Source organism: Cyprinodon tularosa, unplaced genomic scaffold, assembly GCF_016077235.1.
Source record: "Cyprinodon tularosa strain WSP-4 unplaced genomic scaffold, ASM1607723v1 ctg62, whole genome shotgun sequence".
Taxonomy (NCBI): Eukaryota; Metazoa; Chordata; class Actinopteri; order Cyprinodontiformes; family Cyprinodontidae; genus Cyprinodon; species Cyprinodon tularosa.
The window spans coordinates 1,475,449-1,492,445 of NW_024039363.1; the positions used below are offsets into that span (position 1 = coordinate 1,475,449).

Sequence of the window (16,997 nt, forward strand, 5' to 3'; positions counted from 1 at the left end):
TGTTGATGCACAAACTATATATTACATCAGGGTGCATTTCAATAAGCCTTAAAGTGAGAAAAGCAGGGATAGAAAGAGTCCTCTGACATGGGGACTCATTGGTGGGTTGCTTGTGCATGTTTATCCGTGTCTCCTCTTTCCTTTGATTAGGCTGCTCAGCTCGAATTGGCTCGGCACAGACGTGCAGCCCTTTAGATCCCTTAGCCTGATGACAGCTCTGCCTCAGCTCAGCTAACAACAATCTCTCTCTGACTTGCTCTCATTTTCTATCTGTTTCTCACACTTCATCTCTGCCGCTCACATGTGGGAGTGGAGGTGAACGGGAGGTGCAGGGAGAGGATGAGAAAGGAAGCGGGTGAGAAAAGGGCTGATTGAGAAAGGGTGAAGGGAGAATGAAGGGAAAGAGAAAAAAAACAAAACGAGGAGCTTATAGGATATCAGAAGGTGAATGGAGTGAGACGCTGGGAGAGATGGAGCAGCGGGAGAGCAAAGAAGCGGAATGAGGCTAACAGGGAAAAAGAAGGAGAAAGGAGAAATAATGAGAGGAAGAACTAGAGAGCAATGGTGGAGCGAGCATGTGGGGAGGATAACAGGCAGCAATGGTGGGTGGGGTGTTTTGATCAGCTGCCAGCTTTTCATCCCTGCCAGTCTGCACAGAGGAGAGCAGGAGAGGAAGAGGAAGGGGAGGGAGGGAGGGAGGGAGGAAGAGAAAATGCAGATGCAGAGAGGGGAGGGGGAGGGGGGCCGGTGCCACCGCTGCCTCAATGCACTGCTGCTCTCTGCTGAATGTCAGCATCTCTAGCTCTCTCCACCCCCTCGCATTTGACCTTCCACTCTGTGCTGCAGTGTCCATTCATCACCAGCAGATGGTGTCTGTCCCACAGGAAGGGCAGGTGTGGCGCAGACTGTTAATGTTCACCAAAAAGCAGGGAGCCCTAGAAATAGCAGAGGTCTAAGAGTGTTTGGTGGATGTAGGCTGCTTAAAAATGTTTAACAATCAGTGAGTTTGGAATAAAGAATTGGAAATTTGTGGTTTTAAGGCAAAAACAGGAAAGGGACTTTTTTTCCTTTCATCTTCTTTCTCTGTTTATATGTACATAAGCATATAGCTTGATTATTTTGTACAGCATATCCTATTAAAGCTTTTTTTTTTAGACCTTTTCTGGTTCTGTTTTGCTTTCCAGGTACTTATCTTAAATCTTCCCGGTCCATCAATTTAGCTTTTGAAATTGAGCCCCTGGGGCGACCAACTGGAGCTTTGACAGGTGCAGCATCAGTGGAGGTCAAAACCTCAGCAGGCTTAATCCCAGGTTTTGGACCCGGTCTTAGGGCTGGTTTTGGTCCAGGTTTAGATCCAGGCTTTGGTTCTGGTTTTGCACCGTGCTTTAAACCTGGTTTAGGCCCTGTTTTTTGTCTCGCTGCTGTTTCAATTTTTAAGGGGATGTGTGATTCATTAGGTGAAAGTTTTTGTTCCATCCTTTTCCCAGGTTTCAGTCCAGGTTTTGGACCTGGTTTAAGACCAGATTTAGAACCTGTTTTTGATCCTGTCTTTGCAATTGGTTTTGGGTCGGCTTAGATCCAGGTTTTGGACCAGTTTTTCACCTTACATTAAGTACGATTTTGCTTGCATATCTGCAGCATTAAATGAGCGAGTGCACAGTCTGTTTATATGTACATAAGCATATAACTTGATTTTTTTTATACGGTATATCCTATGAAAGACTCATGTGAATTCAGTATTTGTATATGCACTGGTACAGTAAGGGTATAAAAGGAAAAGCAGGACAAGAAGAGGGAATAAATGCGCAACCATACATCATAATGAGGGAATCCTTATAAGCCAAATTGTTTGATTCTAAATACAGGAGATTACAATTTAAAGGTTTTACTTCTCATTAAATATTGATGGATCTTTACTGGACCTCTTAGAATCTATTTGTGACTGTCCCCCCAGTCACAGAAATATTTGACTTTATGCATTAAGACAGTATTTTATGTTTGATATCAAAGCTCTAACAATGTTTCAATGTTTCAAATCCTATATTGTAGAATTTGACTCCTTAGGTTATGTTTTCGAATTATTTGTCAGTCTAATTCTATCTGAAGCATATTTGGATTGTTAACACATTTCTATTGGTAACCGTTTTTTCAACAGTAAATTTGTCCTTTTGCAAATGCACAAAAATGAGCTGGAAATACATTTACTAATAAAATACTTCACAACTATAAAACATTTTTGTGCTCTGAGGTTCTACCTTGGGATCTCTGGAGTCAAAAAAGCTATGTAATAGCTCAAACAACACAAACTTAAAGGAATAGTACACCCAAAACATGATTAGCCTTCATTTTCTACTCACCTCCATGCTGAACAACACTCTGGAGTACTTTTTTGATATCTCAAATGCATCTGGAGATCTGGGAGGCTTCTTGCTGTCTGCTGACATTCAAATAATGGAGGTCCATGGCGCCCGAGACAGAAAGGTCCATAAAAGTCCACAAAAACGTGTCAATATTCCTCCATACTGCTCGTCCAATGTAATCCAAGTGTCCTGAGTGGGTAGCATCCAGAATTTACTCGAAACGAAGTCATTTAGAATGTTTTTAGAGCATAAACAGTAGTGTATAGGATTTCCTAATAGCGCCCCCATGCGCGCTCACGATTCTACGGAAGCCGGCAGACCAAACCGGAAGGAAGTGCGCATTCAGCGTCTGGTCTGCCGATAATGCAAGCGTAGAAGAAGAAATGTGCTGTTTACCTGTGCAAAGAAAGAAACAACGAAAGAAAAATGTCTGAGGACTTCAGTGTTGAGGAAGAGCATGAGTTCTTTGCCGAGCTGAATGCGCTGGTTTGGTCTGCCGGCTTCCGTAGAATCGTGAGCGCGCATGGGGGCGCTATTAGGAAATCCTATACACTACTGTTTAGGCTCTAAAACGTTCTAAATGACTTCGTTTCGAGTAAATTCTGGATGCTACCCACTCAGGACACTTGGATTACATTGGACGAGCAGTATGGAGGAATATTGACAAGTTTTTGTGGACTTTTGTGGACCTTTCTGTCTCGGGCGCCATAGACCTCCATTATTTGAATGTCAGCAGACAGCAAGAAGCCTCCCAGATCTCCAGATGCATTTGAGATATCAAAAAAGTACTCCAGAGTGTTGTTCAGCATGGAGGTGAGTAGAAAATGAAGGCTAATCATGTTTTGGGTGTACTATTCCTTTAACAACCACGTTTGAACAAAAACCTAAATGCATTATCAAGTGGGAATGCTTATGCACTTATTGTTGTTCACTTCAAATTTTTCTGACTCTAACTAGTCCCGCAGTTTTCAACCGATTTCAACAATTTTGGTATCAAAACGTTCAGCTTGTCCAGGAGAATTGTGCTATGTCTTTTGGTAAAGATATTTTTTGTAGTTTTCGCGATATTCTGCTTTTTCTGCGTTTTTTTTGTCCCATTGAAATGCATGTAGAATTCTTAGATTTCAGCAAAATTCAGATAAAACTTTATCATCTTCGACTTTTAACTACTTCAGCATACTTTCAGCTAGAAACACCATTCAACTTTTAAAATGTTTCCGTATCTTTCTGCTATTAGTGTTTAACTCAGCTTTTTGCTAACTTTTACAGTTTTGTTTCAGTGAAGCTTCAAACTTTAAAAGAAAATTTTAAGATTTTCAGATTTATAATGGAAGTCTATGGACGGAATTCTTCAACTGCTAGAGTGCGTGCTCTAGCTTTTGAGCTGTTCTGGTTTTTCCGAACAAATTATTCTCAGTCCCTCATTTTTAACTCAATTGAAATAAATTATACATCAAAACGTAGGGATTTTTATCAGGATTCAGGAAATATAACCCTAATTTATGTGGCATTTACGGTTTTCCGACAGTTTGGCCCAGACCATGAAGAAGTCCACACTTCCCCAATAGAAATCCAATGAGAGATTTTCCAAAAATCACAGACCAAATCCAAAACGATACATATTTTCGTATCGCTCCCATTTATTAACTATTTGATGTACTAACATGAAACTTGGTATAGAACATCTACAGAACCTTCTAGCACTCACATTGAAGGAATTTCTTCAATATCATTTATGGTTTAGCTGTTTAGCTGACTTGTTCGGGCATAGGAAAACGCTGATTCTGAGAAAAATCCTCAAACTCAGAAAATGCAAATTTTTACATCGTCACCGTGGCCAAATAATTTTTAGTAGAAACATGAAAGTTGGCACAGTCGAACCCGAAGGATGGCTGACGCCAACGGTGAAAGAATTTTTTGAATACCTTTTATGGTTTTGGCTCACCGCTCGTTTGTTCGCAGGGGAAGTTTTGCTTTTGAGAGTTCTGCTCTACCATGGAACTCCATGTTATTTAATGAGACCAGCAGGATTTACAAACCTTTATATTTCTCCTTCCCATTAAGGCTGTGAATGAGCTACAGCCATGAACATTATCCCAATTGGAGACAAAGGATAGCTGTCGCTTAGACTGAAATAATTTTTTAGATACCATTTACGGTTTGTCTTCAGCACTCATTTGTTCTGAGCTGATATTCCCATTCAAAAAAGCCTGAGAGGAAAGGAACGAAAGTGAAGCGCTTTTCTCTCTTTAACTGACAGGCTCATTAAGCGTTGTCAAGGTAACCGAGCTTCAAAGGGATTTTACCTCTGCCACTTTAAACAGCACATTTTAATCTAATGGAGGGAGACAACACTGATTTAACATTTGGAAATGGATACAATATGACTACTGGCCATGACCCTTCCCTTCACACGCAACCCTGATAGACTTTCAAAATAAGACTCCGGGGACCCTCCAAAATAAAAGCCCCTACATTAAACTCATATTTTTTCCCAGCATATGGCTAAACATTATAACCCAAACTCAACCACTTTTTTTTTTAAATGAGACTCTAGGGGGTTTTCAAAACACACCACATGGAAAATTTCAAAATAAAAGCCTCCCATTGCCACTTTATCTACTGCCCTAATAACAAGGGAAAAGAGTGATTTAACGATTGGAAAGTCATCAAGTATCACTGCTGGGTCTGACCCTTTTCTCAACACACAACCCTGCTAGACTTTCAAAATAAGACTCCAGTGACCCTACACAATAAAAGCCTCTGTATTATACTCGCATATTAATTGATGCAAATGGCTCAGCATTATGACCCAAACTCTACCAGCTTGTTTTAGACTCTAGGGACCTTTTCAAAACATACCCCAGAGCAAATTTCACAATAAAAGTCTCCCATTTACGCTCTAATACAGTATCTACTCACCCAATAACATGGAAAACCAGTGATTTCATATTTAGGAATGGATTCTATATCACTGCTGGGCATGACCCTTCCCTTGACACACATCCATGATAGACTTTCGAAATAAGACTAAAGGGACTCTACAAAATAAAAGCCTCTTCCTTACATACACTCATTCATTGTGCCATATGGCTCGTAGCTATGACCCAAACTCAACCAATTTCTTCAAATTACACTACCAAGGCCTGTTGACCACACACCTCAGTGCATATTTCTTAATCAGGTTCTAAGATTTACACTGTAATAAAGCATGTGCTAACCTCGTAACATGCAGCCTAAGCCTGCCAACGGTGCTGTCATCAACACAGCGGCTCGTAACATGCAGGTTACATTTTTTTGATAAATTCAGCTCCTTAAGTGGTATTAGCTCTCTTTCTATAAGCTTCTCTCTCTGTCCTTCCTCTGCTTCTCATGGTCAGTCTTGCACATAGGTTTGTATATTTCAATCCTCTAAGGATGACACTGTTTTCTTTATGCTGATCAACCGACACATTTTAAATCATTTCAAATTGTTGTGCCAAGTCTTGACATTTCCACAATTTCAAAGTTTTGATACTTATTCAATACCATCTTCCTCAACATTTTACTTCCCATCCTTGAGCTACTCATATTTTCTTCAACCAGATAAGATGCAAGTTCTTCTTTGTAATTTCTTTTCTGATTCAGCTAATTGAATGTTTTTCAGCCTATGCTGAGAACTTTGGCTTAATTTTGCTCTTTTTCTGGACAGGAATTAAGCTTTTCTGTTTGCTGCTAATTCATAACACGCCTGACATGTTTCTGGGCAGTAGGTGGCCCCCCTTCAAAATTTCTTTAGAATTTTTTCTAGAAACTTGGGAGACATTATATTAAGACTCTTCTAGTGCACACATTAAAGACATTTTTTGATATTATGTATGGTTTGGCTGTGCTGCTTTTAAGATGAGTTTGTTTCTGCCATTTTACTGCCAAATGATTCTACCCTACACAATCTTCAGATGATTCAATTGTTTTCTGCAGTTTGAAGTTTCTGATGACTTCCTATCACATTTTCATATGTTATGCAGTTAATTTCAGCTTTTTTCATTCAGCAAAAAAAGCATTCCCACTTTGCTGTTTCTACGAAACAGCTTTTTCTAGTTGCTGTTAGATTTTTTTGTGAGTGTTAATGATCTGGTTTATTTTCTGGATAATGTTAAAACATCTTCTAATTTCATTGCAATTTTGTTCATTGTTCTACTGTTAGACAGTTTTTTTTTTATGTTTTATTTCCAATCTGATTTCAAGTAGTTGACAGAAAAAAGGTAACAGCCACAGTATTCATATTTATGATCCCTAAGTTAAAACTTTCTAGGCCAATATTTTGTTGCAACTAAAACTACAGATGTTTTGGATAATGCCTGTACCACATTTGTACATTTTCTTTTATACTTTATTTTTTTGCAAAGATAACCTAAGCCCAGTCAGATTGGATGTAGAGTCAGGGTATGAGCTGTAAAAAGATTTACCATTGGATTCAGATCATTGGGCCAATTCAGCTAAAGCCCATTCCATCCTGGTTGTGTGGTTAAGATGCTTTTGGAAGGTAAGTTCTTTCCCATTCCCTTTCTACCTCTAACAAATTTCCTCAATGTTTATTTTACATTTTTAGATTCATCAGTTTTCAAATTAACCCTGCCTAGGCTCCACAGCATCCCCACAGCATGATGCTGCTTTAACTACATGTTACAGTGAGGTTGTTGTTTTTAGTGAGATTTGCTGTGTTACCTTTCTTTCAAAGAAATTGATCTTTTGGTTGCTTTCCTTGAACTCTCCTCAATCTGGGGATGTTATTTTATAGTTTATACTGATTTTTGACTTATCTTCTGAGTTCTAAAACTTCAGCTATATTTATACTGAATACAAATTAACTAGTTGTACTTGATTTAGTTTTTTTTTTTAAATAAAGTCACATTTACCATATCTTTCTTTAAGTGAAGAAGCACTAAAATCTTTTCCTGCAATTTTACAAAAATTATGGCCTACAAAATACTTGTTATTGTAGCTTGTTATTGTATTCTGAAAATAGGTAGTTTAAATACTTTTGCATATTCCTGAAATACACTTTTCTCTACAAAACAATGCAGTAAAATCAAGTATCAATATGAAGGTGTGTAAGGTATTTAAGGATTTTATTTGTAATTATCAGCAATGATGATTGATATGCAGGGTTTTCACTAAATTGTCGATAAAGTATTTTGTTTCTTACCTCATGTTTTGGGCATTTGATGGAAAAATCATCCTCATGGAATGTGCAGCCTAAAGGTAGCAAGAGAAAAGGCAAAGAGGAATATAAGCTAGTTGTTTCAAGTACAGAGGAAAAATAATGCAACTGATGCATAATATTTATAAGGAGAATGTCGATGGTAAAAATACATAAACGATGAAAATGCAACAGAAGGAATAGCATAGAAAGTAAGAATAAAGAGAAAGATGGCGCGACTGAGTGGATGGGTTGCAGAGCAGGCAGGCATATACGGCTGGTGCACTCAGCAGGATTAAAAAGAGCCTCACTCTTCTCCCTATGGTGGCTCTGCAGACGTGGCAGGCCTTCTAATCCTTGCACTGTACCTCTATGGCATGAGGTTTCACAAAGGTAAGTCATGTCACATACTCTGACATTTTCAATGGCAACAGCAACACACACATAGATGAGCTAAGTGAACATACATATTGTTAACATGCTTTCTAGATGAACATTAGGGAGCATTTAGGCAAGCGTTACACACATCAGTAGGTGCACACACCTACACCAACATTCAAAGCCCTGGCAGCCGCATGGATGGATGGAGCCACAGGGGTTGCAGTCAATAATGCACACATAGAAACGCTCCCCCCCCTCTGTCTCTTTCCTTTCTCTTTCATACTCCCACTTTCATCATCCCCTTTAATCAAAGCTCTCTTTCGGGTTTTCTCTCCCTCTGAGCTCTCAGACGTATCGTTTCGCATTCAATATTGCTACTCCTCGATGCATTTTCCCTCTCAGTTTACCCACGTTCTCTTGCCTCTTCTTTCACTCTTCACTCAAGCTCAAACTCATAAAAATAATCTTTGGCTTTTGTTTAACCTATTTTCTCTTATTGCTTCCTTCCATGGACTCTTACCTATCTCCTTGGCGCAGATGTAGTGATACCTATAAGAGCAGCCTCTCCAACAGCAGCTGAGGGATGCTCCTGAAATCTGGCACTTTTGACAGCTCTGGAGTTCATCAGACAGAGAAGAAAATCATTAAAGAAATCCAAATTAAGCAACAAGCAGAAAACGAAATGTATTTAGATTGTTTACGTACCGTTTGAGCTGACTTGCTGGCAGCTTCCTTCAATCCATATAACCTTCCAGCTACCATAATTATCCCCTTGGTCCAGATGGTACAGTTTTCATGTGCCCAATGCTCATTTGCTACTGCTTGCATTTGTAGCCTTTGGAACGTGCTTTCATTGTCCTCTTGCTCTTTTGAAGTGGCGGTGCAGAGGTTCTGAAGCTGCTTCATTCTTCTGAATCTCTCTCTAAGCGTAAGTCTTCTCAGACCAGCCTCCTGACCTGATCTTACCCGCCTTGCTAGCCGCCGGTAATGTCGGAGATGGTGCCTGCTGTGGCCAGCCTCTTCAGAAGTTTCTGTATTTCCCTCCTTTTCAGAATTCATTGTATCTTCAGTCTTCGAGGAGGTACCTGGTTCTTCGCTGCAACCACTATCATTCCCATCTGTCTTGTTGGTGTCTTCCCTGAAGAGTTGCGTGTGTTGGATGGTCAGAATTTTCCGTGGAATACTATCTTCTGTGTAGTAGGGACCACACAGATCACCCAGGCCTTTGTAGTTTGGTGGTTTCCCACACAAGCAACAGGTAAGACATACATCAGCTCGATTTGTGTTTACCAATGGTCCAAGTTGCATGGCAGAGGAGTGCGGCACTGCTTTAGCAACCGTGAAAGGATTCCTCATTCTAAGTATGCCCTTTTTTCTGCGTCTCTGAAAAACAACAGCATCTTCAGGCTTGTTAACTATTGCACACCAAGAGGAAAAGTCTCTTGAATTGCTGATCCTTACATAAGGACAAAAAGACAGTTTGGAATTTCTGTTGAGTAGTCTCCTCCTGATTCTTTTCACAGAGATGACCTCCATGTTTTTTTCTGTAACGGTCAATACAGGACCAATGGTACTAACCTCTCCTTCTGTGTTCTCTAGTCCCCTTCTTTCCCTTTCTTCTTTTTCTTGTTCCTCTTTTTTGTCCTGTTCACACCCAGCTGCCCTTACAACTGCCTCAATGACCTCAATTGCATCTTTCATCCCAGGTTTTGGCCCAGGTTTTTTGTGGATCTTCACTGGCTTCCCAGAAGCTTGCTCGACTAAGGCTTTGCTTCTCTTCCGTTTGTTTGGGTTTGATGATGGTTTTCGGCCTCTTCGAGGTTTTTGTTTAAGTTCTGTAGAGACAGCTTGAGGGGTTTCTGCTAACTTATCCTGGCTAGTTGGTAGAGGTTCTGTGGACTCTGTGATGGCCACCTTCTCCTCTATCTTTTCTAGAGGTTGTGGTGTTTCTTTTGCATTTGTCTCAGCTACTGTCCCAGTTTCCTCTAAATTTGCCTCCCCCTTTCTCTTCTTCCTCCTCTGTTTAAGGTGCATTTCATGGTTGTTTTTAATGGCTCTCTGCTTTGCAAGCCTTGGCGTTGTGATTATGAGACTGTCTGCTTCCAAGGCTACTACTGATGCATCTGTACTCTCCACCATTGCCCATCTCTTTCTCTTAGTTCTGACAGACTTTGTGGCACCAGTAAAAACAATCTCAGAGGCCTGTTCTGTCCTCTCCGCCAAAGCTGCAACTTCTATTGATGTCTCTACTGAAGTCAAAGCCTCATAGTCAACAAGATCCATCTTGGTTTCTGGTTTACCTTTGTCTGTGTCCTGTTGTCTTTCATTCGTATTTGTAACATCATCTTCCAATAACGGTCTCAATATATCTATTGTTGATTCCTCTAGACTTAGTTCATGCTTTTCACTTTGTTGTGATACATTTTCGATTGCAAGACCTCCTTCTTGCTGTTTCATTTCCTCTTTTGTGAAATCTGTTGTGTCAGTGTAATTTGTTTGAACAGAGGTCCCACCTTCCCTAAGGACAAATTCAGAAAAAGCTTTTGAAGTGATATCCTCACTTAGACAATTGTCTTGTTGGGTAGTGGGGAGGTGTTTCTTTGAGCTAGGCGATGTGATCTTCTGTACCATTGCCTCATATTTCTGTCCCCTGCCTTTGCGTGGCGGAAGAACTTTTGTTTTAGTGGGGCATTGAGGAGGAATCACAGGAAGATCACTGTTCATAGATCCACAGCTATTTGGGGAAGCTTCCTCTGTGACCAGAGAAGATTTCCTTGTTGGTCCTCGCTTTCTTCTGGGACCAGGGACAATCTTCTCTTTGGGAGTGGGTAGAGTCTCCTCAAACAAAACTGGCTGATGTGGCAAATTTCTTAGCTTGGGCTTTGGACCTCTCTTCTTTTTCACAGGTGTTGTAGAGATTTCTGGGCTAGATTTCCGCTTCAGAATAGGTCGTGATTTTTCCTTAGACCCCTCAGATAGAATTGTCATTACAGGTAGAGCAGGTTCGTCAATCGAAACATCAGTTTTTATCCTGGTATCAGGGTTTGGATTTACAATTTTTTCCACTACGACTTCCTCTACATTTAAAGAAACTTCACTGAATTTATTTTCTGTTGTTATTTGGATTTGAGTGCCTTCCCCTTCCCGCTCTTTTTCTTTTGTTCGTTTGTCTTGTGATGGCTTTCTAGATCTTAACACCATATTGTTATTTTCCTTTTCTGGTATCTTAATTTCTGTGGAAGTTCGTTTTTCTTCTGGTGTAGGTTTTACATCCTTGTCGTCTTGGAGCGTTGTAGTTTTTAGAGCTTTTCTAGTCCTGCTTTGCTTTTCTGTGACTTGTCTTAAATCTTCCCGGTCCATCAATTTAGCTTTTGAAATTGAGCCCCTGGGGCGACCAACTGGAGCTTTGACGGGTGCAGCATCAGTGGAGGTCAAAACCTCAGCAGGCTTAATCCCAGGTTTTGGACCCGGTCTTAGGGCTGGTTTTGGTCCAGGTTTAGATCCAGGCTTTGGTCCTGGTTTTGCTCCGGGCTTTAAACCTGGTTTAGGCCCTGGTTTTTGTCTCGCTGCTGTTTCAATTTTTAAGGGGATGTGTGATTCATTAGGTGAAAGTTTTTGTCCTATCCTTTTCCCAGGTTTAGGTCCAGGTTTTGGACCTGGTTTAAGACCAGATTTAGAACCTGGTTTTGGCCCTGGCTTTGCAATTGGTTTTGGGCCTGGCTTAGATCCAGGTTTGGGACCTGCTTTTCGCCTTACATTAGGTTCGACTTTTGCTTGCATATCTGCAGCATTAAATGAGCGAGTGCACATCCTCGATTGAAAACCATCTGACAGTATCTTAGGATTCTGGCTCGCAATAGAATCCTGAAGAGCAAGATTAGTTTGATCGGAGAATAAAGCAGTCTTGCTTGGAGGCATGCTTGTTTTTTGTGCGTTCTTTGTTTCTTCATCCTCCTTTTCTTCCTGCTTCTTTAAGCTTAGTTGTCGCCTTAATGCCACACCGGAATGTATTGCTTTCCTTCGTCCTCTAGCGTGCTTGCGACCATAAGTCCTTGGCTGAGCAGATGGAAACATAGGCTCTGGTTTTGCCTGTGGTGTCACAGCACTGGCACAACTTATGCCTGGTTCTATATCATCATCACCTTTTTGAGGAGATGGTGGAGTGTCAGCCCAGGAAGGAGCAGAGGGCAGTATTGACTTCCCTGGCAGCTGAGGAGAGTCTGGCTCCAGAACCTTAGCATCACTGTGATCAATATGATCTCTAGTTTGAGCAGGAGGAACTGCCTTGTCATTGAGAGCAGAGAATACTGGCATAGCAGACTGTGGCTGAGGTGCTGTGTCGCCAATGGCTGATTCCCTTGTTGAAGCATCTGTCGCTGTTGTTGCTGCTGCAGCATTTAGATGGCCATGCCCCCCGGGAAAATCACTGTCAGTATGGAGTGTTAAATTGTGACTTTCTGTTCTGCTGTAGTGATCTTCAGAGGAACTCCCTTGGATGTCTCCATCATTTGTTTGATCTTCATTAAGTGAACAGCCTTCTTTTTCTCCTTCTTTAACATCATTCCTAATTTCTCCAGATAAAACCTGTGAAATAGAACTTTTCTCAGTAACTTCTTCCTCTTCTTCATTTGTCTTATCTTCTCCCCTTTCCTCAACTAACTCTTTGTCATTCTCTTGATTTCTGCTCTCCTTGTCACTACTGCACTCTTCCTGGACTTCAGCTTGGGGGGTTGGAGAGGTGTTTGCTGAACTGTCGTCTTTCTCTGTGGAATATTGATCTTGTTCAAGGTCCCCTCTTGAAATGAAAGGCAAAGTTTTCACAGAGCTCTCAGATGCGGTTGGAGATTCAGATTTGAATGCCTCTGACTTCATCTCTTGACTGAAATTATCCTTGTTACTGGAATCAGAGAGATTAGCTGGGGATTGTTCAATAGAGTCTCTTGCGTCTGAATCATATTTGCTCTGAACCTCTTGGTACATTTCATCCTCATAGCAATAGTTTTTTCCTGCCATATCTGTGTTTATTTTGCTGTAGAATGTTGGGCATTTTTCATCATCTCTCCATTTCTCTTGCTTCTCTGAGTGGTTAGTTGAGTGTGTATTACTTATGAAGTCAAGAGTTTTTTCTACGGCTTCCTCTTCCTTTTCAGTAGGTTTTTCTGTCCAAGCTGATTCTTCAAAGTTCTCTTTTACAGGTTGATTGATATGCTGTATATGTGATGGGGAATCCCTTTCTAGTTTCATAGGGCTGGAGATTGTGATGCTTGTTGGAGACCTCTCATCACTGATACTTTTCACAGGGGTATTCATGCCATCTCCTCCTTGCCCTGCCTGACACCTTATAGGATCAGGAGTAAGGTTGTGCAGACCTGAATCTCCAGATCTGGTGGACATATCATCTGGAGAAGCAATTGAGCAAGATGAGGCTGTGTCCAGACTTAGTTGCGTATTGTTAAGGGCTTGGGCTGGACTTCTGCCCTGGCCAAAGTAATAGTAGCCTCTGTCCAATGGTTCATCACTACTGCTGGAATAACCGCCTTCATGGAGTTCCATAGGCAATGGCTGGTGTTGTGGGGTAGAGTAAGGTTCATGCATTGGGCCACCACTCACACTACCACCACTTTCTGGATATGGAGGACTTTTGTATTCTTCACCCTTCTTATTAGATACCCCACTTCCAGTGCTGCCATTGCTCCCACCACTGCTGCGTTTATTGCCTTTCTTGTTTGCAACCAGCGCCTCTGAAAGCAGAAGTTGCTGGACATTATTGGAGATATTCTCCACCTGGGAGGTGAGAGCGTTCAGGCTCCACAAGCTGGGATTTGATAACAGCTTTTCTGAGAAGCGCTCTTTCATTGTAGGTGCTTGTAGTGTAGTAGTATAGCTGTGGGATGCTGTGTGGGATATGTTGGGCGAAGGGTGAGACCTTGGGGGCATCAGCATGGTGTTTGCACTGGCTTGATCTTGCATACCAGTTGAAGAAGATGATGAGGAGGAGGCTGCTCCAGGTGTCATTGGTGGCTGTCCATACTGGAAAGACTCTGGATTGGTCATTAGTGGTGAAGGGGTGGAACTATACGAAGGTGAGCGCCCAACAGATCGAGCAGGCGAATGGCTTGAGGAGGGGCTACAAGTCTGATAGTACTGTTCTGGAGATCTGACAGGCAGCTCCGAAAGACAATAATTTTGCTGAGATTGGTTGTAGTGTTGGTATTTAGAGTGTGGTTCTTGGGGGTTGGTCATTGCCTGTAAAGAAGTCTGTTGCTCATAACCTCTGGGTGTTGGCTGCTGGTACCCATAGCTATTCTGTGTTGACCTGTAGCCCCCCTGCTTTAGACTGCTATGACTACTAAGCTGTCTGCTATACTGAGAACTTGGAGGTATGTTGTAGCCTTTAAAACACTGGGGCATAGGACTGCATTTTTCCATGTATGGGGATGGAGAGGGAGAGGGTTGAGGGTAGTGTAGGTGACTCTGGGGGTACATGAGAGGTGAGGGGGCAGGGTTAGGAGGATGGGGATGGTGGTGTGGACTTGTATAACTTGGGGTTGAGGGCTGGTGGCACGGGGTTTGGGAGTGCCCCAACATGTTTGAGTCCATATAGTGGGAGGAGCCAGTGGCAGGGGAAGCACCAGCTTCAAGTCGACCCACCATCTCCTGTTCATACTGTGCTATCTGTGCAGGGTCATCCCACTTCTGCTGGAGATGGCCCTCACTCATATACTGGGCAGAATAATTTCCTGGGCCCATGTGATTACTATAGCCCCCGGGCCCCTGCAGGTGCTGACCAGGGTTTGGAGGGGGAACTTTGCTTCCTCTAAAGGATTTTTTTGCTTGTGAGGCCGGTGAACCCCCATTTCCATTTCCACTGCCCCCAGTATTTCCTGGGTACCCAGAATAGTTTTGTTGGCTGTAACAGTCCTTGGGTCCTCCAATTCCAGCTGCTCCACCTGTTGGCACGTTTGCTGTGTTAGACATACCATCATAGCCTGACCTGTTGTGCCCTGGGCCAGGGCCGGGATGTGGACCAGGGCCGGGGTGTGGATGCTGCGGATGGGGATGATGTGGGTGTTGTCTGTAGGTCTCCAGGCGAGATAATTCATGGGGCTCCTGCTGATAGCAGGGCTGGTTGCTGTGGTAACCACTGGTGCGCTCACGGAAGGACTGCATAACTCACTCCGTCTGTAGCATGAACGGGAGGGGGAGGTGAAGTGAAACAGGAAGAAGGGGGAGGGGGAGGGGGTGTTGAGTTCTAAAGGTATGGATGGAACGAGAAGAGAAAATGTAGAAAAATACAAGAAATTATCAGTGTAAGTACTGTTAGACATGGGTATAAACACTTTTGGTTGTCTGAAGTGAACTTGAGCATACATTTCAAGAGTCACTTAAAGCAACAGTAAATTATTATTCTTTTGACACACACTAGAGTTTAAATCTAAAGTAGAAGTGTTATATACTATCAAAACACACACACACTGCATTTTAACTATTTCATTACTTTAAGGTAATTGTAATTTTAACTTCTTGCCATTGTTTCTACTTTTTACTAATATTACATTTAAGCTCTCAAACAATACTATTTTTTTGTTAGATGTTTATAAATCTTTTGCTTGGCCCTATGTGCTTTTTTGTCTTCTGGTCGGTGAGGAATTCTAGTCTCCTCCCAAGAGAAGTGGGCACTAGTACACTGTGTATATGCATCCTCTAAATGGACCAACAGAGGTTTAGTGTTGATAGTGTAAGATGCATTGTTTCCAGTATGTGCAAAATGTGGGGACTATACTATTTCACCTGCATGTAGTTGTGTGTGAGTGTGTCAGAGTGGGTTTATGCAGTTTATTCAATTCAAAACTGGCTTAGTTCTTTAACCAGGCTTAGTTGGCCAAATCTGTTTTATTTTGTGTCCATTTCATTATCATAAAGCTGGCTCTCTCCAAGTCGATTACAATAGCGATGGACTCAGTGAACTGAACCTGGTCAGGGCCAGGTTTAGAGCCAACAGTTCAAACTATGTGTCCTTTTTTTAAAATCTAGCCCCAGGGTGCAAAGTAGGTGACAGAAAGTGTATTAGCATGATTATTTGGTCCAAATGCATAGTGCCGTCAAAAATGGCAACGAGTTAAGGGCTCATTGTACTCCTGCAGCAGTGTGTCGCAGTGAGCTTGTTGCATATATTTTTGATTTATGTCCAATTTTGAAACGGGATCTGCTCTATGTTATTCCACGCCAGAACGCAAGATGGACAATCACGAACTAGCTGTGGGTCTATATACGGACGAGGCGATGAGGAAGTGGAAAAACGCAAGGGGCAAGTTTGTGCCACAACGTAGGGACGTGAGGGCGAAAAAGAGAGGGTATCCAGGTGGAAAAAGGGTCCCAGCATTCTCACGCACCTCTTTCTTCTAGCTGGTCCATCTTTACGAGTTGTTTTCCACAATGGCGGTCATACAAAAACAAAACAAGCTAGTAAGGTAGCAAACAGGAAATATACATAGAGCGGATGTAGATTTGAACAATTAGAGGCCTCCTGTCTGTGGCACTGTCTGCGGTCACCTAAAATTTCGGAGAGGTGCACTAGAGTGTCTGAGGAAGTAACGGGGGCATATTGGTGTTAACTGCGACACACATGCAAACAACCTGGTTTCTGAGTATAAATCAGCCTTTACAGGCAACGTATAAGGAAATTTATTTCATACAATAAAATGTTTATGCATTTAGCAGAAACTTTTATCTAAAGTGACTAACAAAGTAGATACAATGTTACAGTTATCATCAATATGACAGTAAGTTCTCCAGAGGAAAACCCAAGGGCGCAGATAGCGTGTACGTCAGGGGTGTTCTGACGTACACAGATTCGAATGACCCTCAATCCGTCCCCCCCACTTTTATAAAAAAAAAAAAAAAACATATGGCGAAACTCACAGAAAATCAAAAAGCTTTTTCTAATTTACTGCTTTGCAACAACAACATAAAACAGTCAGATCATAGACGGGCAATCGTTTTGTTTAACTGCAGGCTGCCTGCGTCGTAGAGATTCAAATCTAAAAGTTATCCTGTCTCTGGCATTTACAGGT

General features: G+C 41.8%; 1 protein-coding gene across 1 annotated transcript in view; it reads right to left on the reverse strand.

The window, feature by feature from the left end:
* Positions 1-16,997, reverse strand: part of LOC119798367 (retinoic acid-induced protein 1) — an 83,758-nt gene that overhangs the window by 3,280 nt on the left and 63,481 nt on the right. Inside the window, exons 3-5 of the mRNA XM_038307801.1 lie at positions 8,629-15,175; positions 8,444-8,537; positions 7,549-7,598 (exon numbers count right to left, since the gene is read on the reverse strand). Coding sequence (XP_038163729.1) covers positions 7,549-7,598; positions 8,444-8,537; positions 8,629-15,093 — 6,609 coding nt within the window. The 5' untranslated portion in view covers positions 15,094-15,175. The remainder of the gene's footprint in view (positions 1-7,548; positions 7,599-8,443; positions 8,538-8,628; positions 15,176-16,997) is intronic.